We start from the raw sequence: 16,020 nt of genomic DNA on the forward strand, positions 1-16,020 counted from the left end.
TTATGAAGAGCTGGATTAAGGTTCTGGTTCTGTTTGGACCCCAAAGTTTATTGTGCAGGCAGGTAGCTTCTTGTTTATAATACCAACAAAGATCAGAGCTGGATCAACCTTAATCCCATGCAATCAAAACATTGTTGTCTTGATTATCATCAAGTGGCCATAACAAAGTAGACATCTTAAACAAAGTCAACTTTGCATTGAAAGTGTCATAATTAATTGAATAACTCTTATTGACAGCAGTCATAAAACTTCAAAAGACTTCATGATTGTGTAACGTCAGTCTCATGCACAGCCCTTTAACCAGCAACTGCTTCTATCACCTAATGGACAGGGCGGTCCCTGATAATGTATTGATATTAGTTTTACAGAACAGTTGATGTAGTTACGTTAATAAGCACATCTGATAATGAAGATTACATTTGCTGGTTTGTGGTTTATGACATCAAGACATTTTCCAGAAACAGTGTATTAAATTATTGGATTTGGCTGTGGCGCTTTATGGCTGTCAAGATGCTTTTTTGCTTCCATTTTCAGGGACCAAATTGATAATTTTGACATAATCTGCTGATACAATAGTGAAGTCGGGTAATATCAATAATAGTCCCAGTCTGACACCTACTCCACATATATTTAACAAGAATTGCAACAAACAACAAGTTAAAAGTCACAGCAGCCTTGTGATGTTTTCAGATTTACAGGATTTATTGTGTCATATATTTAACAAACAGTCACAATTACAGCTCAGTGTACTGCTGCACTATTGGTCCATCCATCTGTTAGCCTTTACCGAGTATCCGAACTGGGGTCGCAGGGGGCTGGAGCCGATCCCAGCTGACATTGTGAGTTTTGGTGTACCACATGGCTCTATCCTTGACCCTTTGTTATTTTGCATCAACTTTATTACCTCTTGGAGAAATGATTCACAACTACAGCATTGATTTTACTTCTCACATTGACAATTTTATCTCTCACATTCACAACCCATCCACTATCCTTAACCGCTTATCCGAACTAGAGTTGCTGGGTCTGGAGCCGATCCCAGCTGACATTGGGCAAGTGGCGGGTCCACCTTGGACAAGTCTCCAGACTATCACAGGGCTGACACATAGAAACAGACAACCATTCACGCTCTCATTCAGTCCTATGGGCAATTTAGAGTCACCAATTAAACCTAAGCTGCAGATTTTTGGACTGTGGGAGGAAACCAGAGGACCCAGAGAGAACATGCAAACTCCACATAGAAGATCTGCAGAAACTTTGGTCCATTATACTGTATTTATCACCAGGTTTAAAGCTTCTTCAAGTTAGTCCAGTACTTCATTTTCGTTTTTTACATGGCGGTCTCCAGTGACACATACAGACTGCGTTCAGTAAGTGTAAGAAAGGCTTAATATCAATTATCAAGTAAGGCTGAAAGGAGGGCTTTCCTTCCATCTGTCCTTCATCTTATCTTGCTAGAAAAAAAGGACCGCAGCAGGTTCAACTTCTGTTCAGATCGACGACTCAGCACCTCAATACAAACCAGAGTTGACCTAAGGATGGAACCTGGGTCATGTGATCGGCCATGAGCCAGCTCAGTCTGCTGAATAAAGATGTGGATGGAAGCTTTGTGAAGCCTGGAAGTGTCGGCTTTGAGCTCCCGTGCTCAGATGTCGACACGTGGGTGAACCCACTTTGTTCCACAGCAGATTGTATCGTGCCGTCAGCAGCTTCTTGTTAACTATGGGGAGTAGTGGGTTGGGGTCGTGTGATCAGGACCAGGTCTCGCTCTGGAACTGGCCCCTCCTCTCCATGGCATCCAGCATCTGCTCAGCCTCCTCCTTGGACATGCCTCCCTCCTGCTGGAACGCCTCTTTCAGAGCGTCACACACACTGGTTGGCATGTCTTTAGCACTCCTGCATAGAAAAAAAACAAGGTTAACACTGTTCACTAGCAAAGAGAACCTCAGCTACATGGTGGATTTATTTATTGAGGAGTGGAGCCCCATTAAGTTACTTCTCAAGCTTTAGTGAATGTTTAGCACAATTACGTCTTGAGACACGACATATGTCTCTCTAAATGTCAGAAAGGCATCAGATATTCCATTTTATTTTTGTCAGACAATCCCACGTGCAGAAGCAAATCCACAATGAATATGTCTACTAACGAACAATATGCATCAAAGCCTGATATATCTTCTTCCTCTGTGCCATAGAGCAGAAAACACATGAATGAGCCACAGTGTTGCCCTGGGTAACATTCTCCTTCATGAACCATGAACACACACACACTAGTTTATATAATTTTGAATCCAGACTAGGATCAGGGTCTCTGCAGGTTTCAACAAGTCAAATTTAAGACGTCCTCGAAAACATTTAAAGGTGAGACTGAAGTTTATGCATTTGTTCTAAATAAAAGTAACCTTAATACATTTTTAGGACCTTTCAAAATCGTATTTGAAACATTTTGAGATTTTAAGAGAATTTTAGACATTTTAAGGATTTAAACTTAAATTATTGGATGGGTGGATGGATGGATGGATGGATGGATGAATGGATGGATGGATGGATGGATGGATGGATGGATGGATGGATGGACGTATGTATGGATGGGTGGATGAATGGATGGATGGATGGATGGACGTATGTATGGATGGGTGGATGAATGGATGGATGAACGTATGGATGGATGAATGGATGGATGGACGTATGGATGGATGGATGGATACTAAAGAATCTCAGCCTGCAGAAGCGTCATTGCCTGATATTAGTGTCAGATAAACTCTGAATAATGACTCCTCTCTTCCTTTGGAACCTCTTCATGAAAGTATCGCTTAATGTCCAGTACAAAAAGGCAGAATGATCGAAGATAATATGGGCAACTGACTGCCGTTTGGAAAATTGTGAACCTATCCTAAACACCCAGACTTGAACAAAGGGAGAGGTTTTCTGATGGTGCACTGAACTTACCCAGCAATGTAAAAACAGGCACTTCTATTGACGATCAGGTCCCACAGGAGCTCAGCGTTCTGCCTCACACGGTGCTGCACGTACACCTTCTCCTCCTGAAACAAGACGTATATGGAGTAATTGCAATCCTCTGTCCTTTCCTGATCCTTAATATGTGTATGGAGTGAGTGTGTGTTACCTGGTCTCGTGAAAAGGCAGTAGAGAGGGTCAGACGTCCAGCCTTTACCATGTCCTCCCACTCAGACCTGAAGTAGAAGTCCTTGGTCTCAGAACGACAACCGAAGAACAGGACGTTGGCTAAACAGCAGGAAGATAGAAAGCAGAAAGTGTGAGGCTTTCAAATCTTCTACTCTACATAGAGTATCACCACTTCAACATATTGAATTAAAAGAAAATTGTGACAATGCTGGACTATGAAGGAGCCCTTTCCTGCATGAAGAGAATCTGAACTGCTCTTTTCATGGCTGCCACTTTAAATATTTCCAGGTCATTTCACTCAGTTAGAAACCTTTCTGAGCCAAAGGACTATTTGACGACAGCCCAATCAGAGAGGTAAAGGTCTCACCATGTTTCCCCTCAGCACTCCTCTCCTGTAGAGCCGACCTGAAGGGGGCCACTCCTGTTCCAGGCCCAACCATTATCACAGGGGTGTCCTTATCTTTGGGGAACTTCATTGTTCCCTTCTGCACCCACAGAGGCACAAACACCTCCCCTACAGTACAACACACACACAAAAAATTGTCATATAACCTTTGTAATGAGTTGGAACTGAGAGTCAACTTTTTTGGCATGTGGTGTTTTTATAAAGTGTGGGACTGTTAACATTGGGGTTATTTACCATGTCAGCAATTACAGAAACACATCAAAATGTACACCCCATAATTTTTTTTAACTTCACTGTAACTTGACTTAACGTAATCATCTCTGTAGAATTGTGCTTGTACCTTAGACAAGACTTGGAAGTATTAGAAAATTGGTGAAAGGAACAAATTTTCTTGAATCACTTGGATGTGAAACTGAAGAGCGACTCTGTTTGTACGAGTGGTTCTTGTGATAAAACGTCTATTTAAACAAGAGGGGAAACACGGACATAAGATCTGTAATTCTACTGTAATTAAGTAACGTCTGTGGCTGGGTTCAGACCACTTGTGCGCTGGTGAGTGATAAGAGACCTTGTGCAGGGTCCAGGCTGGATAACCAGGTGGAGCAGAGGCCTCTTCGTGGTTTATACAACTTGGTTTTGTATTGAACCACAGCGACCAGGATCTGCAGCCTGTCTGGGTGAACCTGTGAGGAATAAGACAACATTCATCCTTCATCTGTCCGTACTACTCAGTAGAATTAATGTACAGGTTTCCTTGTCATGCAGTTGAACACGCAGCATATTTTACCTGAAGAGAGGAGGCGATGGAGAAGGAGCGAGGCTGGATCTCAGGGAATAGATCCATGAGATAGTCAGCTTTGAGTTCAGCTGTAGTGTGGGGGAAATCTGCCAGGACCTGGAGCAGCAAAAGCACAGCATATTTTGTTTATTATTGATCAGTGTGTGCACAACTAAACTGCAACTACTTGCTTTAGCTCTGAGTCATCACCTCCAGCGCGCTGCGTCGGGGCCGGTTGCAGTAGCTGAGCAGATCATCCTGGCCTTCTGCCGAGCTGAACTCCAGCAGCTTTTCCTTCTCCAGCTCGTTGGTGGCAAAAGTGGACAGCAGCTCAAAGAAAGAGCGGCGAGGCACGGCGGCGATGTCCAGGAATCTCTCCACCAGGTGGAGCACATTGCAGGGCTGAGGGAGCCTGGCTGGGACTGAGCACACAACAACATGGTTAACCCTCTGAAATCTTCGGCTATTATGTCCGTTAAAAAATCTGTTAAAAATCTTCACCATGCCATGTTGGTATCAGTTTTTTCGTCATTACCTCACCTGTATGTCCTGATAACTGATGTTTAACTTTGACTTACTTGATCAAAATTTTGAACCCAAAGGAAACAAAGGAAACATAAATTCTGATCTTGAAAATGATGTTTCACACGCAGAAATGTCGATGTTGCAAATATGAACACAGGTTGCATATATAACATATACCAGGTAAAATGAGGATAATATCTAGTTCTATATCTTTACACTAAATATATTTGACATTATCTCCAGTACGGAGTTTCAAGCCAGAAATTTAGAAGGAAGCTGATGGCAAGACTCCAAGTTGCTTCATTTTGATGTCTTCAGGTCATGAATAAGTAATGTGCAGGTTGATTCATGGACTCCAGAGGGTTAAGGTGTTTCCTCTAGGATTTTTTCCAGCAGCGGGGGTGAAGGGTTATTTGTCCCCTGCATGGTGTGCACATGTAAGTGTCAACCAGCAATTAAGAAAGTATAAAAATGACTGCAAAACAAGCTTTATAGAACCAGTGTTTCCCACAGGATTTTCCGAGACTATGATGGTGGGACCCAAACAAAGTAGGGGGTTCTGTTGCATGCTCCCCTTGGGAAAATTTTTGCCTTAAAAGCTTAATTTTGGTACCTCTTGCACATTCTAATGCCACTATTCCATCTTAATAATTGCATGTTTTAATGAATTGTTGCAAAGGAGAATAAGGGTTCCTCTTATTTAAGCGACTGAATGAATATAGCGGAAACCCTGTGGTTAACACTCTATTCAGACTAGGTCATTATGGTTTTTAAAGTGGGAGTATGCACAAAGCATGTGAGTGCACTTTTGCATAGGAACATGGAAGTTCTACGGATAACAAAAAGTAGCGCCAAATGAAACGTCTGTGGATGGAGCTATTGGTTAAAGAAAAAGGCTGAAGCAATGGTAATTGAACATCTAATGGGCTCAGAAAATAATGACAATGGTTCATGAAGCTTCACTGGTACACCACTACTGAAAACTAACACTGCTGAAACTTCCCATGTATCTCAAGTCAATTGAAGACTGGGATTTGGTAATGTAATGGATAATGCACGGAGTGAAAACACACACACACACACACACACACACACACAGCCTACCTGAGGCGTTGCCTGTGGGCCTGAGGGTGAAGCTGGCCTCTGGATCTAATCTCAGCAGCTCACAGAATTGCTGAACGTTATCTGAAGTGTTGCATGGATACATCATCACCACGTCACCAGCTGCAAACCTGCACAGCAACACCACAACTAATGTAAAGAAGAAACTCATCACAATGCAGCTCCAGTCTGAATGTTGGTAGTACTGTACCTGTAAACTTACTTAATGTTGGATCCAGTGATATCGAACTCAATGTGCCTGACATCCTGAAAGTGTGACACGTCCGTGACTCTCCTGTTGAACACCAGTCTGGCAGGAAAGGGGAGGGACTGTGTGGGGACAGTTTGCTCTGTGGGAATCCTCAGCCGGTCATCTGTCTTCTTTTTCACATCATCCAGTAGGTGGAAGGTAAATGTTGGAGGGAGTCTGCCACAGGAATCGAGAAAATATGCAAGGATTTAAAACACAACCCAAACAGGAGTTAATAACAGGCTTTTGAAGAACACAACCAATAATTAAAATACACTCACCGGCCACTACATAAGGTACATATGTTCAACCAAATATCTAATCAGCCAATCACATGGGAGCAACTCAACTTTAGGCATGTAGACATGGTGAAGCCTGAGGGGAGTTCTCCGCCTGAGGGGAGACCTCTACCTGAGGGGAGACCTCTACCTGAGGGGAGACCTCTGCCTGAGCGGAGACCTCTGCCTGAGCGGAGACCTCTGCCTGAGGGGAGACCTCTGCCTGAGGGGAGACCTCTACCTGAGGGGAGACCTCTACCTGAGGGGAGACCTCTGCCTGAGGGGAGACCTCTACCTGAGGGGAGACCTCTGCCTGAGGGGAGACCTCTACCTGAGGGGAGACCTCTACCTGAGGGGAGACCTCTGCCTGAGCGGAGACCTCTGCCTGAGGGGAGACCTCTACCTGAGGGGAGACCTCTGCTTGAGGGGAGACCTCTGCCTGAGGGGAGACTTCTGTCTGAGGGGAGACCTCTGCCTGAGGGGAGACTTCTGTCTGAGGGGAGACCTCTGCCTGAGGGGAGACTTCTGTCTGAGGGGAGACTTCTGCCTGAGCAGACCACAGTGGAGCATCTTCTGATGGCCACCTCCAGCAGGATAACACACCATGTCACAAAGCCAAATCCTCTTAAACTGGTTTGTAGAACAGGACAATGAGTTCCCTAACTCCAGTGGCCTCCAAAGTCACCAGATCTCAGTCCAACAGAGCAGCTTTGGGATGTGGAGGAACGGGAGATTCACATAATGGATGTGCAGCAACTGTGTGATGCTATAATGTCAATATGGACCAAAATCTCTGAGGAATGTTTCCTGCAGATTGTTCATTCAAAGCCACGAGGATTTCAAGCAGTTCTGAAGGCATACTAGCAAGGTGTACCTAATGAAGTGGCCGTGGTTGTACACAAACACAAAATTAGACACTGTGTCAAATCAACAGGATACTCACAGTTCATCATCCCTCAGTGGAGTCACACTGGCCAGAGACGGGTGTAGAGCAAACACTTTCTCCCAAAATGATTTGCACCAAGGGTCAATGACAGCGTCGGACCTGGTGCAAACACATGCAACGTCCATGGTTCAGTTTCAGCAATATGAATGTTTAATGCATGTCATCCCCCCTTTCTTCACATATCACGTGTCTGGACTCACTCTACTTTGCAGATACATTTACATCCCTAAAAAAACAGTTTGCTGCTCTGATTTTTGCTTCTCTTTTAATTGAGAGTCAAACCCACAGACTGACCAACAAAGTATTCGCTGCTCTGAATGTTTCTGAATGAAACATAAAAAAAGTCTTGCAGCGTTATTTCCACAACTTCCCAACACGATCCTGAGGCACAATTACTATATTTTTTCTTGTAATTTCTACTTTTTTCTGGTAAATTTGACTTTTTTCTGAAAATTTTGACTTTTTTTTCTGGTAATTCTACTTTTTTTTCTGGTAATTCTACTTTTTTTTGAAAGGGAGATTAACTGTTTTTCTTACAGTAAAACTTTAATTTAATGTGAAAATATATTTTTTTTAAATCATTGAAAAAAAGGTTAAAAAAAATGCAAAACTTTAGCCTAACTTTGCAGCGTTACTTCGAAAACTTCCCGACACAATATCCTAACATACATGGTGCCTATAGATTCCTTAGATCTTCTGGTTTCATATGATACCAGTATCTCCATATTCTTAAAAGGGAACCTGCTTTTTTCTGAAATTAAAGATGCAATATGTATTTCTCTTGCAGAGTTAATAAGGAATGTCCACGTGCTGTCTCTTACCCCAGGTCGTGCTGGTCATCTGCCAGCCCGGCCGCCAGCAGCATGTTGGCTCCCAGCTGCAGGAGGCGCTTATGAAGCTTCTTGGCCACAAAATTGAACCTATGAGTGAAAGTAGTTGATGCTTTTGTTAAGACCAGGAGCCATGGTGAGTGTTGTATTCTGTGAGACTTGTAAACCTGAAAAAGACTGACTTAGGATAGGAGGAGTCTCCCAGGCCCAGGACGGCACAGTCCAGGCGACTCAAAGAGCCAACAGGCAAAGACTTCCTAAAGATAAACCTCCAGAAGCTCTTTGAACAGAAAACCACAGTGAACAGAGTGAGACCGGTTTTCCAATGCATTATATGTGTTTTGACCAATCCAATACGTCTGCTATCTTATGGTTTAACACAATTTATGTAAAGACTTTTTTATGTTTTATTACCTTCATGTTGTCTGGAGGGTCTCCTTGACCAGTGGTGGCACAAACAAAAACAACCAGAGACTCTGAGATCAAGTTGGCCTGAGAGGAAACAGAGTTTAAATGTGATTTATGGAACTTATCCGAACAAATATCAGCCATCACTGCAGAGAGTTTTATCAAGGTTTCAGGTTCTTTGATTGGAAGCCCAAGATCAAACCCAACTGGAGAAAAAAGACTGGTCTCAATTAGGGGTGTTGAAAAAAATGGTGTAATTGATGCATCGCAATCCATATATGGATGATTCTGCATCGATGCAGTGACAGTCCATAATCGATAATCAGACAGATAATTTGGGTAGTAGACAGACTAGGCCTTTACTATTTAGTTTGGTTTACAGATTTTTTTTGTTATCAGGAATGTCCTCAGAGCAGTAGGAAGTTGTTAGGAGTTACAACTTGACTCCAAAAGTCGGCTATACATTTTGTAAAGACTTTAAATAATAAAAAAGTGAACCCACATGTATCAAACCTGTAGTTTTAAATGATGGAAAAGTAACCATGTGTTGAAATGTAAAAAAAATCGAGGATGTAATGCAACGTGATGCATCAGGTAATAGAATCAAATCCAATCATGAGACCAGTGAAGATGCACAGCCTTAGTGTCAATGCAAGCTTTTTATTTAGGTCACAGGTAGAGTTAATCAGATCCCAGTCAGAATGAGCCCCGATTGCTGTAATAATTCACATTTCATCTTCGACAGAAGTTGGACTTACAAGCAACCGAATTCTATTGGCCAGTTACCTTTGATATGGACAGACCAACAGCTGTTCAAGTCTGTTTCGAAGGTTGTGATACATAATATGTGTGTGTTGTTCTTACAGGTGCGTATCTATGAGCTACAAAGCCTGAACATGATATCACAAACTGTCTCAGGTCTGTCTGTGGGAAAAGCTACAGTGGATCAAAGCACCTTAGCTATCTGCCTTCTTATAATTATTCAAATATAACAGTTTAAACTCCAGATCTGATCCCCTCTGCTCACCAACACCACACTCACCACGTTGTAGTGATCCAGAGGCAACACCTGAAACTGCAGGTGTCTTCTTTGTGCCTGCCGTGCGATCCTCTGGGCCGTGTCATGGGCCGTACCAGTCTGGCTCCCATAGAGCAGCAGCACCGTGGGCTTTGACATGATCACTGTGAGAAACAAAGTCACAAATTCTCTGTTATTTTAGAAGAAAAGGGACTAGTAAAGTAAAAGAAGTAAAAAAAAAAAAACTCACTAGAATAGAATAGTCTTTATTGTTATTGCACAGTGTACCACAAAACTATGGGTGCTGGACCCAATCAGTGCATAGGACATTAAATAGATAAAGATAAAGGTGAATTATATATATAATAAAGACAATACTGTAAAAAATAAGCCTAAGTAACATGAAGTTTCCCTCTTCCAACTAATCTGCTGCTAAACTAACTCCTCTCCTTTTCCATGTAGTGTTTTGTACCCTGTCAGTCTTTACATTTTTTTTTTCAATGATGTGTGCTCTTTTTGGAGTGGCGCTACATGTTTCATGAGGGTTTTAAGACATTTTTATACTCTATTCTGACAATTCATCAATTCACACCTACAGTTGTGTTGGTTGATGATTGAAAATAATCGGTATTGGCTTTAAAAAACCTGAATGGGTCGACCACTAATAGAAAGTTTCCTACCTTAAGCCAAGATGTTACTTAGGTAACTTCCACTTTCCGTAACAGAACTTAAAATTACATCATGACAGTGTGGCCAGCACAGTTAACTGCGACTCTTACTTTGAAGAGGTGTGGTCCCTATCTCTTCCTATTGAGTGACGTGCTTTCAGTGTTTTGAAAACAAATATTCATTTTACAGTTATTCACCGACCGTTCGTCCTCTTATTTTGTAAATGGAAACTTCCGGTCGCAGAATAGGAAACAACGGGCTTTTTTTTTATCATAACTAAAATCAAATACATTTTTAAATGTAATATATCCCTTTCTGACCCTGATACAGAAAAACGGCTTGTATTTCATTTTTAATGTTTGTATTTTGAAACGAAAACAAAATAACTATTGGTTGTTTGTTTTAACGGAACTTGACATAAACGTTACATGACAGTGCGGCTAGCTACTAGCAGGTCACTTAGCTGCTGGCTTGAATGGCCATTATGTTAGTCGGTATTTATTTTCCTACTTCATGAATCAACATGTCACCTCGTATCAAGGAAACAAGACACTTACCACTGCTGCCTTTGTCAACAATAACCCGAAAATCTAAGAAAACGAATGTATAACTACTGTAAGTACAGCATGTAGCTCCCCATTGTCAACGTTACATCTTACGTCAGGACCTTTTCGCGTTGTGATTGGCTCGTTGCTTTGGTGTTACATTCAAAGCCATAAAAAAATCAGAGATTCGGGTATTCTACTCGAAAATACTGTCAACCTTGAACAATAGTATCACCCTTGAAAAAAAATCTAAAATGCAGTAGATCGCCATAAACAGTGATGGAAAAAGTATTTAGATCTCTTACTTAAGTAAAAGTACTAATGCCACAGAAATATCAGCATCAAAATGTACTTAAAGTATCAAAAGTAAAAGTACTCTTAATGCAGAATAAACCCACTCAAAATGTTATATATATTCTAATTATATTATTATAGTGTTATTATTGATGCCTTTATGTTAGTTTTCTCAAGATAGGGCTAATTTTAACTACTTAATATACTGTTATGATGTTTTGTTTATAAAAAAATAGCTGATCACTTGACATTTATAATAATTTATATTTTTTTATGTTAAATCTCAACCTGTAACTGTCAGCTAAATGTAGTGGAGTAAAAGTACAATATTTGCCTCTAAATGTAATGGAGTAGAAGTATAAAGTTACATAAAATGGAAATACTCAAGTAAAGTACAAGTACCTCAGAATTGTACTTAAGTACAGTACTTGAGTAAATGTACTTAGTTACGTGTATTTTACTTGAGTATTTCATATTCCATTATATATAACTGTTTACTTGTACTCCACTACATTTAACTGACAGCTTAAGTTACTTTTCAGGTTGAGATTTAACATGAAACACGTGAATATTAAACTTTTTTCAATTAAACATTATAGCAGTTTATTAAGAAGTTAAAATGCTGCTTACATAAATGCATCAATAATAATAATAATAATGCAATATTTAGAATATATAAAACAATCTGAGTGGGTCCATTCTGCATAATGACTACTTTTATTTTTGATACTTTAAATACATTTTGATACTTTTGTACTTTCACTACAGTAAGTTTTAAATGCAGGACTTTAACTTGTTGTGGAGTAATTACACAGTGTGGTATTAGTACATTTACTGAAGTAGGAGATATGAATACTTCTTCCACCACTGCTGAATACTTTGTAAAATAAAATAAAAAACCCCTCACAGTTAGAACTGTTCACGTTGTGTAATTTGTCTTCCCTGTGAACACACTACAGTGATTTCATCTTTTTACCAAATGCTGCATGCACCTTACAGATTTGTTTTAAATTCGTCACACGTTTATAGAAGCCCATTTCCACTATTTTACTCAAAATTATGAGTTTGACTCCCTAAAAAACAGACTACAAACAAACTAAGCTCTTTCGTAAAAAGTAACATAGATTCACTGAATAATAGTCTGTAGTATTGGTACTTTTATTTCCATAATGGATATAGTATTTCTCTGACAAACACGTTTATATTGCACCTTCCTACAGACTGTCAGATACTGATGCTTTGGGCTGGTGTAACCTGGAAAATGAGACTCAACAATCAACTATCTTTCTCCAGAATCACATACTGCAACTTTAATGCAAATTCCTATTCAGAACTTAAAAGGTCAGTTAAACCAGTTGCAAGAGATTATTTATTATAATTACTCCATGAAAGCAAAGTAGGATATCCAGTGACAGCAGGTGTCCATTTACACAAAAAACACGTGTGAAACTGTGTTTAAAGGAGCTTCAGCAACAGAAATCTTTCACATTGACCACACGGTGAACACAGCGAAACATTATTTTATGTCTCAGTGTCGGGGTTTATATAGAAGTCTTACACACTACTCTCGCTACATTTAACAGTCATATACAATAAGTACAGATATTTCCTGAAACATGCTGGGATGTTGTAGTTAAGAGCACTTGAGTATAGAAGCGTTAATGATGGCTACAGACAGGTGACGTATTAGTTCATACATGTACACAGACGGATTATAGCAAGTCAAATGAGAATGGGATCAAAAGATATGCAAGAGACAACTGGGACATAAACTAAATTGTAGGGAAGTGACAATGAAGCTTTGTGAACCGTTTGCTTTCTTTTTTTAACCCCACTAGATGGCGCTCTTGGCTTTAAAAAAAAAGTCTCTAGCGATGGTAATTGAGTGTGTTTCAGCCCTTTGTTGAACAAAGATCGCAATCTCAGAAAATAAAGAAAATGGTTCACAAAGCCTCATTGTCACTTCACTACTCAATTGAGGTCTTGGCGGAATATCCATCCATCTATTCCAATGGACCCCAGAGCCAAAGGAGTCACCAAAGGTCTTACGTTTGTGGGCTTTTTTAGGGTTCACTCCACCAGCTATTTTTGTTGGCAGTGCAAGGTTTTAGTTTCCAGGGGCGGACTGACCAATAGGAAATTTTGTCAATGTCCAGAACAGCCGTCCCACAGACCCTGTCTGTTTGTCTGTCTGTGGCCTTTTTGGTTCATCAGAAAAAAAATCTGATTAGCGCAAATATAATTTACATTTATTACGTGGGGGAAAAAAAGAAACTCAAAACAAAATAACAAAGAAGAGTGCGAGAAATGTTAAGTAAAAAGCGTAAGGAGAAAGGTGGCTGGGAAAAATCTAAAAAAAGAGAAGAGAGCCAAACCGTTAGAGACAGAGGCAGTGATGTGCCAGTGAAGCCTCATGAACCATTTCCTTTATTTTCAGAGTCCACTAGATGGAGCTCTCTGATCAACAAAGAGCTGAAAACACCTTCAATTACCACAGCTTCTGTCTTTTTCTTTAAACCAATAGCGCCATCTAGTGGGCTCAGAAAATAATGAAAATGGTTCATGAGGCTTCATTAGCACATCACTAGATGGAGGCATTAAAATGTGGACAGCTTACAGAGATATTTAATATTGAACCACCCACTAAGTCTCATTGGCACATCACTAGTAATTGCATATGGTTCGTGGGCCTAAATTTTGGAAAAAAGTCCAGGACCTTTTTTTAAGTCCCAGTTCGTCCCTCTCCGTGTCGGTTTAATGTTGCATTAAATTCAGATGGATGTGATAGTTTGTAGCATTTACTTAGTTGGCTAGGCAGGTTAGTTGAGGCAGATGGAGTGTTATAGGTTAAAAATTCTGCCTCGTATCACACAAAGAGGATGCTACATTTCCCTGATTTAAAAAAGCTCCTTCTATAAGCACAGCAAAACATTTTATAAGTGAAGCGACGACGAAGCTTTGTGAACAATTTTTTACATTTTCTGAGCCCACTAGATGGCTGAAAACACCCTTAATTACCATCGCTAGAGCCTTTTTTAAGCCAAGACTGCCATCTAGCAGACTCAAAAAATAAAGCAAATGGTTCACAAAGCTTCGTTGTCACTTCACTACATTTTATGATTGTACAGAATGAGTAGTACTCAAAACCTAAACATAAAAATTGAGGTCAGGTTTGGGATGATAGTGCACATTTATACAGCTCTTTGTGTTTCAGATTATCACACGAGAAAACCTGGGGCCATGCAATGCGGTACATATGGTATAGGGATTATAATACTGCAATATCATACTGGGAGTTGGAGGGTCTGGGGGTACTAAATCTTGGTCACAGGCGGAAAAGTGGTTTTTCCCTCAAATTGCCTTGATATGCATTGAAATAATCCCCCATAACAGTAGATAAATGATTCTAGACAACGAGTGTGATGGATTAAAGAGCATCAGTGATGAAAGAACAACCAGCAATGATAGAAAAAAGCAATAACAATCAATAGATTATGTGTTAGTTCACATATTATAAATGTTGGGACAGACAGGTGTTACTTTGGTTGACAACAGACAAATAGTTTATAAGAGACTTCCAGAAAAAGGCACGAGTCAATTGAGAAACTATATTAAGGCAAAGAACAGTCAGTCTTCTACCAGTGAGAGGTGGAGTCCACCTGGCTGTAAATATATATTTCATTAAAAAAAAAAACACTTTAAAATTATAAAAAACAACAAACTAAAAACAGGCTTGGATGCCAGAATTGACAAACAAAAAAAGCACAACACTTTAAAATAATTGTATCGTTTTTCTGCATTTACATCACAAAGTACAGTTTTGTTAAACAGGGAAAGTGACTCAGCCTTTTTTTTTTTTAAATTTGCTAAAAGCTTTTTTTCTATACATGATGATGTTGGCTCACAGCAGTTTGATGATCATGCATAAATAAAGAGAGATGCAGTTGGTGCGGCTGGTTCTAGCTGTGGTAGAGGCGTATGCGCTGGGATATGTTGCTACGACACAGAGGGCAGTTCTGCAGGGCGTCGCTGCAGACCAGGCAGCAGCACACGTGACCACAGGGCAGGAAGATGACCTGAGACTGGAGAGGAGGAAGACAAGACACAATCAGTCGCCTAGAGGAGTGTAATATTTGCACTTCATTACTACAAAGATTTTAAAGGCTTTTTTCCTGGAGTCAGTAGCTCCTTTCAGACCGCCGTTTCAAGCCGCGATATTTACGCCTCTGTGACGTTTCGCCTGCAATCTGAATGTTCCAGAGGTATCTTGGGGGGACCGACTCTGTACCGCTATCAGATATGACTGGATGATATGGCAAAAAAATGTCATAACATTTTTTTTTTTTCATATCGTCAGATGTCGATTATAATCACGATTTTTTTACGTTGTTTTATACAGTTTTAAAGCATCTGTACTAAAAACTAAATAATCTAAAGAGTAACTCAATATTTTATTAACTTACAAAGTAAATAACAAAGCAAATTAAATAAGATGACCATAGAAAAATATATAAAATATTTTTACTCATCAGTACAATAAATGTAGAAAGGCATAAAATAACACAGTGAAGTGTTTTTGAAGGTATGCAAGAGCCAAAAGAAACAAATTGTGAGATGTTTTGTTTTAGAAAGCCGACGCTGTTAATGTTTTTACTTGTTTATTGAACTAAGTTCCATTCAGTAATAACTTGTTTTCTGTAAGTTATCATATGTCCCATGCTCTTGAACGCACCATAGCCCTTCCAACGCTATTGAATGCACCATACCTGTATGAAGTGCCGTGCTGTGAATGTTAGTTTTCTCTCGATACAGCAGTGGATAGATT

The 16,020-nt window shown here is 40.1% G+C and overlaps 2 protein-coding genes across 2 annotated transcripts in view; both read right to left on the reverse strand.

Annotated features, from left to right (window-relative positions):
• Positions 1 to 159: 159 nt before the first annotated feature.
• On the reverse strand, positions 160 to 11,023 carry ndor1 (NADPH dependent diflavin oxidoreductase 1). The gene is made up of 15 exons (XM_059357534.1): positions 10,914 to 11,023; positions 9,712 to 9,851; positions 8,676 to 8,753; positions 8,444 to 8,541; positions 8,253 to 8,351; positions 7,429 to 7,530; positions 6,181 to 6,384; positions 5,961 to 6,088; positions 4,542 to 4,753; positions 4,341 to 4,448; positions 4,122 to 4,236; positions 3,515 to 3,661; positions 3,128 to 3,246; positions 2,950 to 3,044; positions 160 to 1,896 (listed from the first exon to the last, which is right to left on the reverse strand). Exons 2-15 carry the CDS (start codon positions 9,844 to 9,846, stop codon positions 1,752 to 1,754), a joined length of 1,785 nt encoding a protein of 594 aa, XP_059213517.1. The 5' UTR covers positions 9,847 to 9,851; positions 10,914 to 11,023; the 3' UTR covers positions 160 to 1,751.
• Positions 11,024 to 12,475: 1,452 nt separating this feature from the next.
• Positions 12,476 to 16,020, reverse strand: part of lrsam1 (leucine rich repeat and sterile alpha motif containing 1) — a 31,894-nt gene continuing 28,349 nt past the window's right edge. The window contains exon 25 of the mRNA XM_059357532.1: positions 12,476 to 15,277. Coding sequence (XP_059213515.1) covers positions 15,155 to 15,277 — 123 coding nt within the window. The 3' untranslated portion in view covers positions 12,476 to 15,154. The remainder of the gene's footprint in view (positions 15,278 to 16,020) is intronic.

The sequence above is a fragment of the Centropristis striata genome, chromosome 19, assembly GCF_030273125.1.
Source record: "Centropristis striata isolate RG_2023a ecotype Rhode Island chromosome 19, C.striata_1.0, whole genome shotgun sequence".
Taxonomy (NCBI): Eukaryota; Metazoa; Chordata; class Actinopteri; order Perciformes; family Serranidae; genus Centropristis; species Centropristis striata.

Bases quoted from the DNA above. Each gene is read 5' to 3' on its own strand.
- ndor1 (XM_059357534.1), bottom strand. From the start codon at position 9,846: ATGTCAAAGCCCACGGTGCTGCTGCTCTATGGGAGCCAGACTGGTACG. The intron at 7,531-8,252 runs GTAAGAGACAGC...TGTTTGCACCAG, and splicing joins GATGACCAGCACGACCTGGG to GTCCGACGCTGTCATTGACC. The intron at 1,897-2,949 runs GTAAGTTCAGTG...TTTTCTATGCAG, and splicing joins GCCTGTTTTTACATTGCTGG to GAGTGCTAAAGACATGCCAA.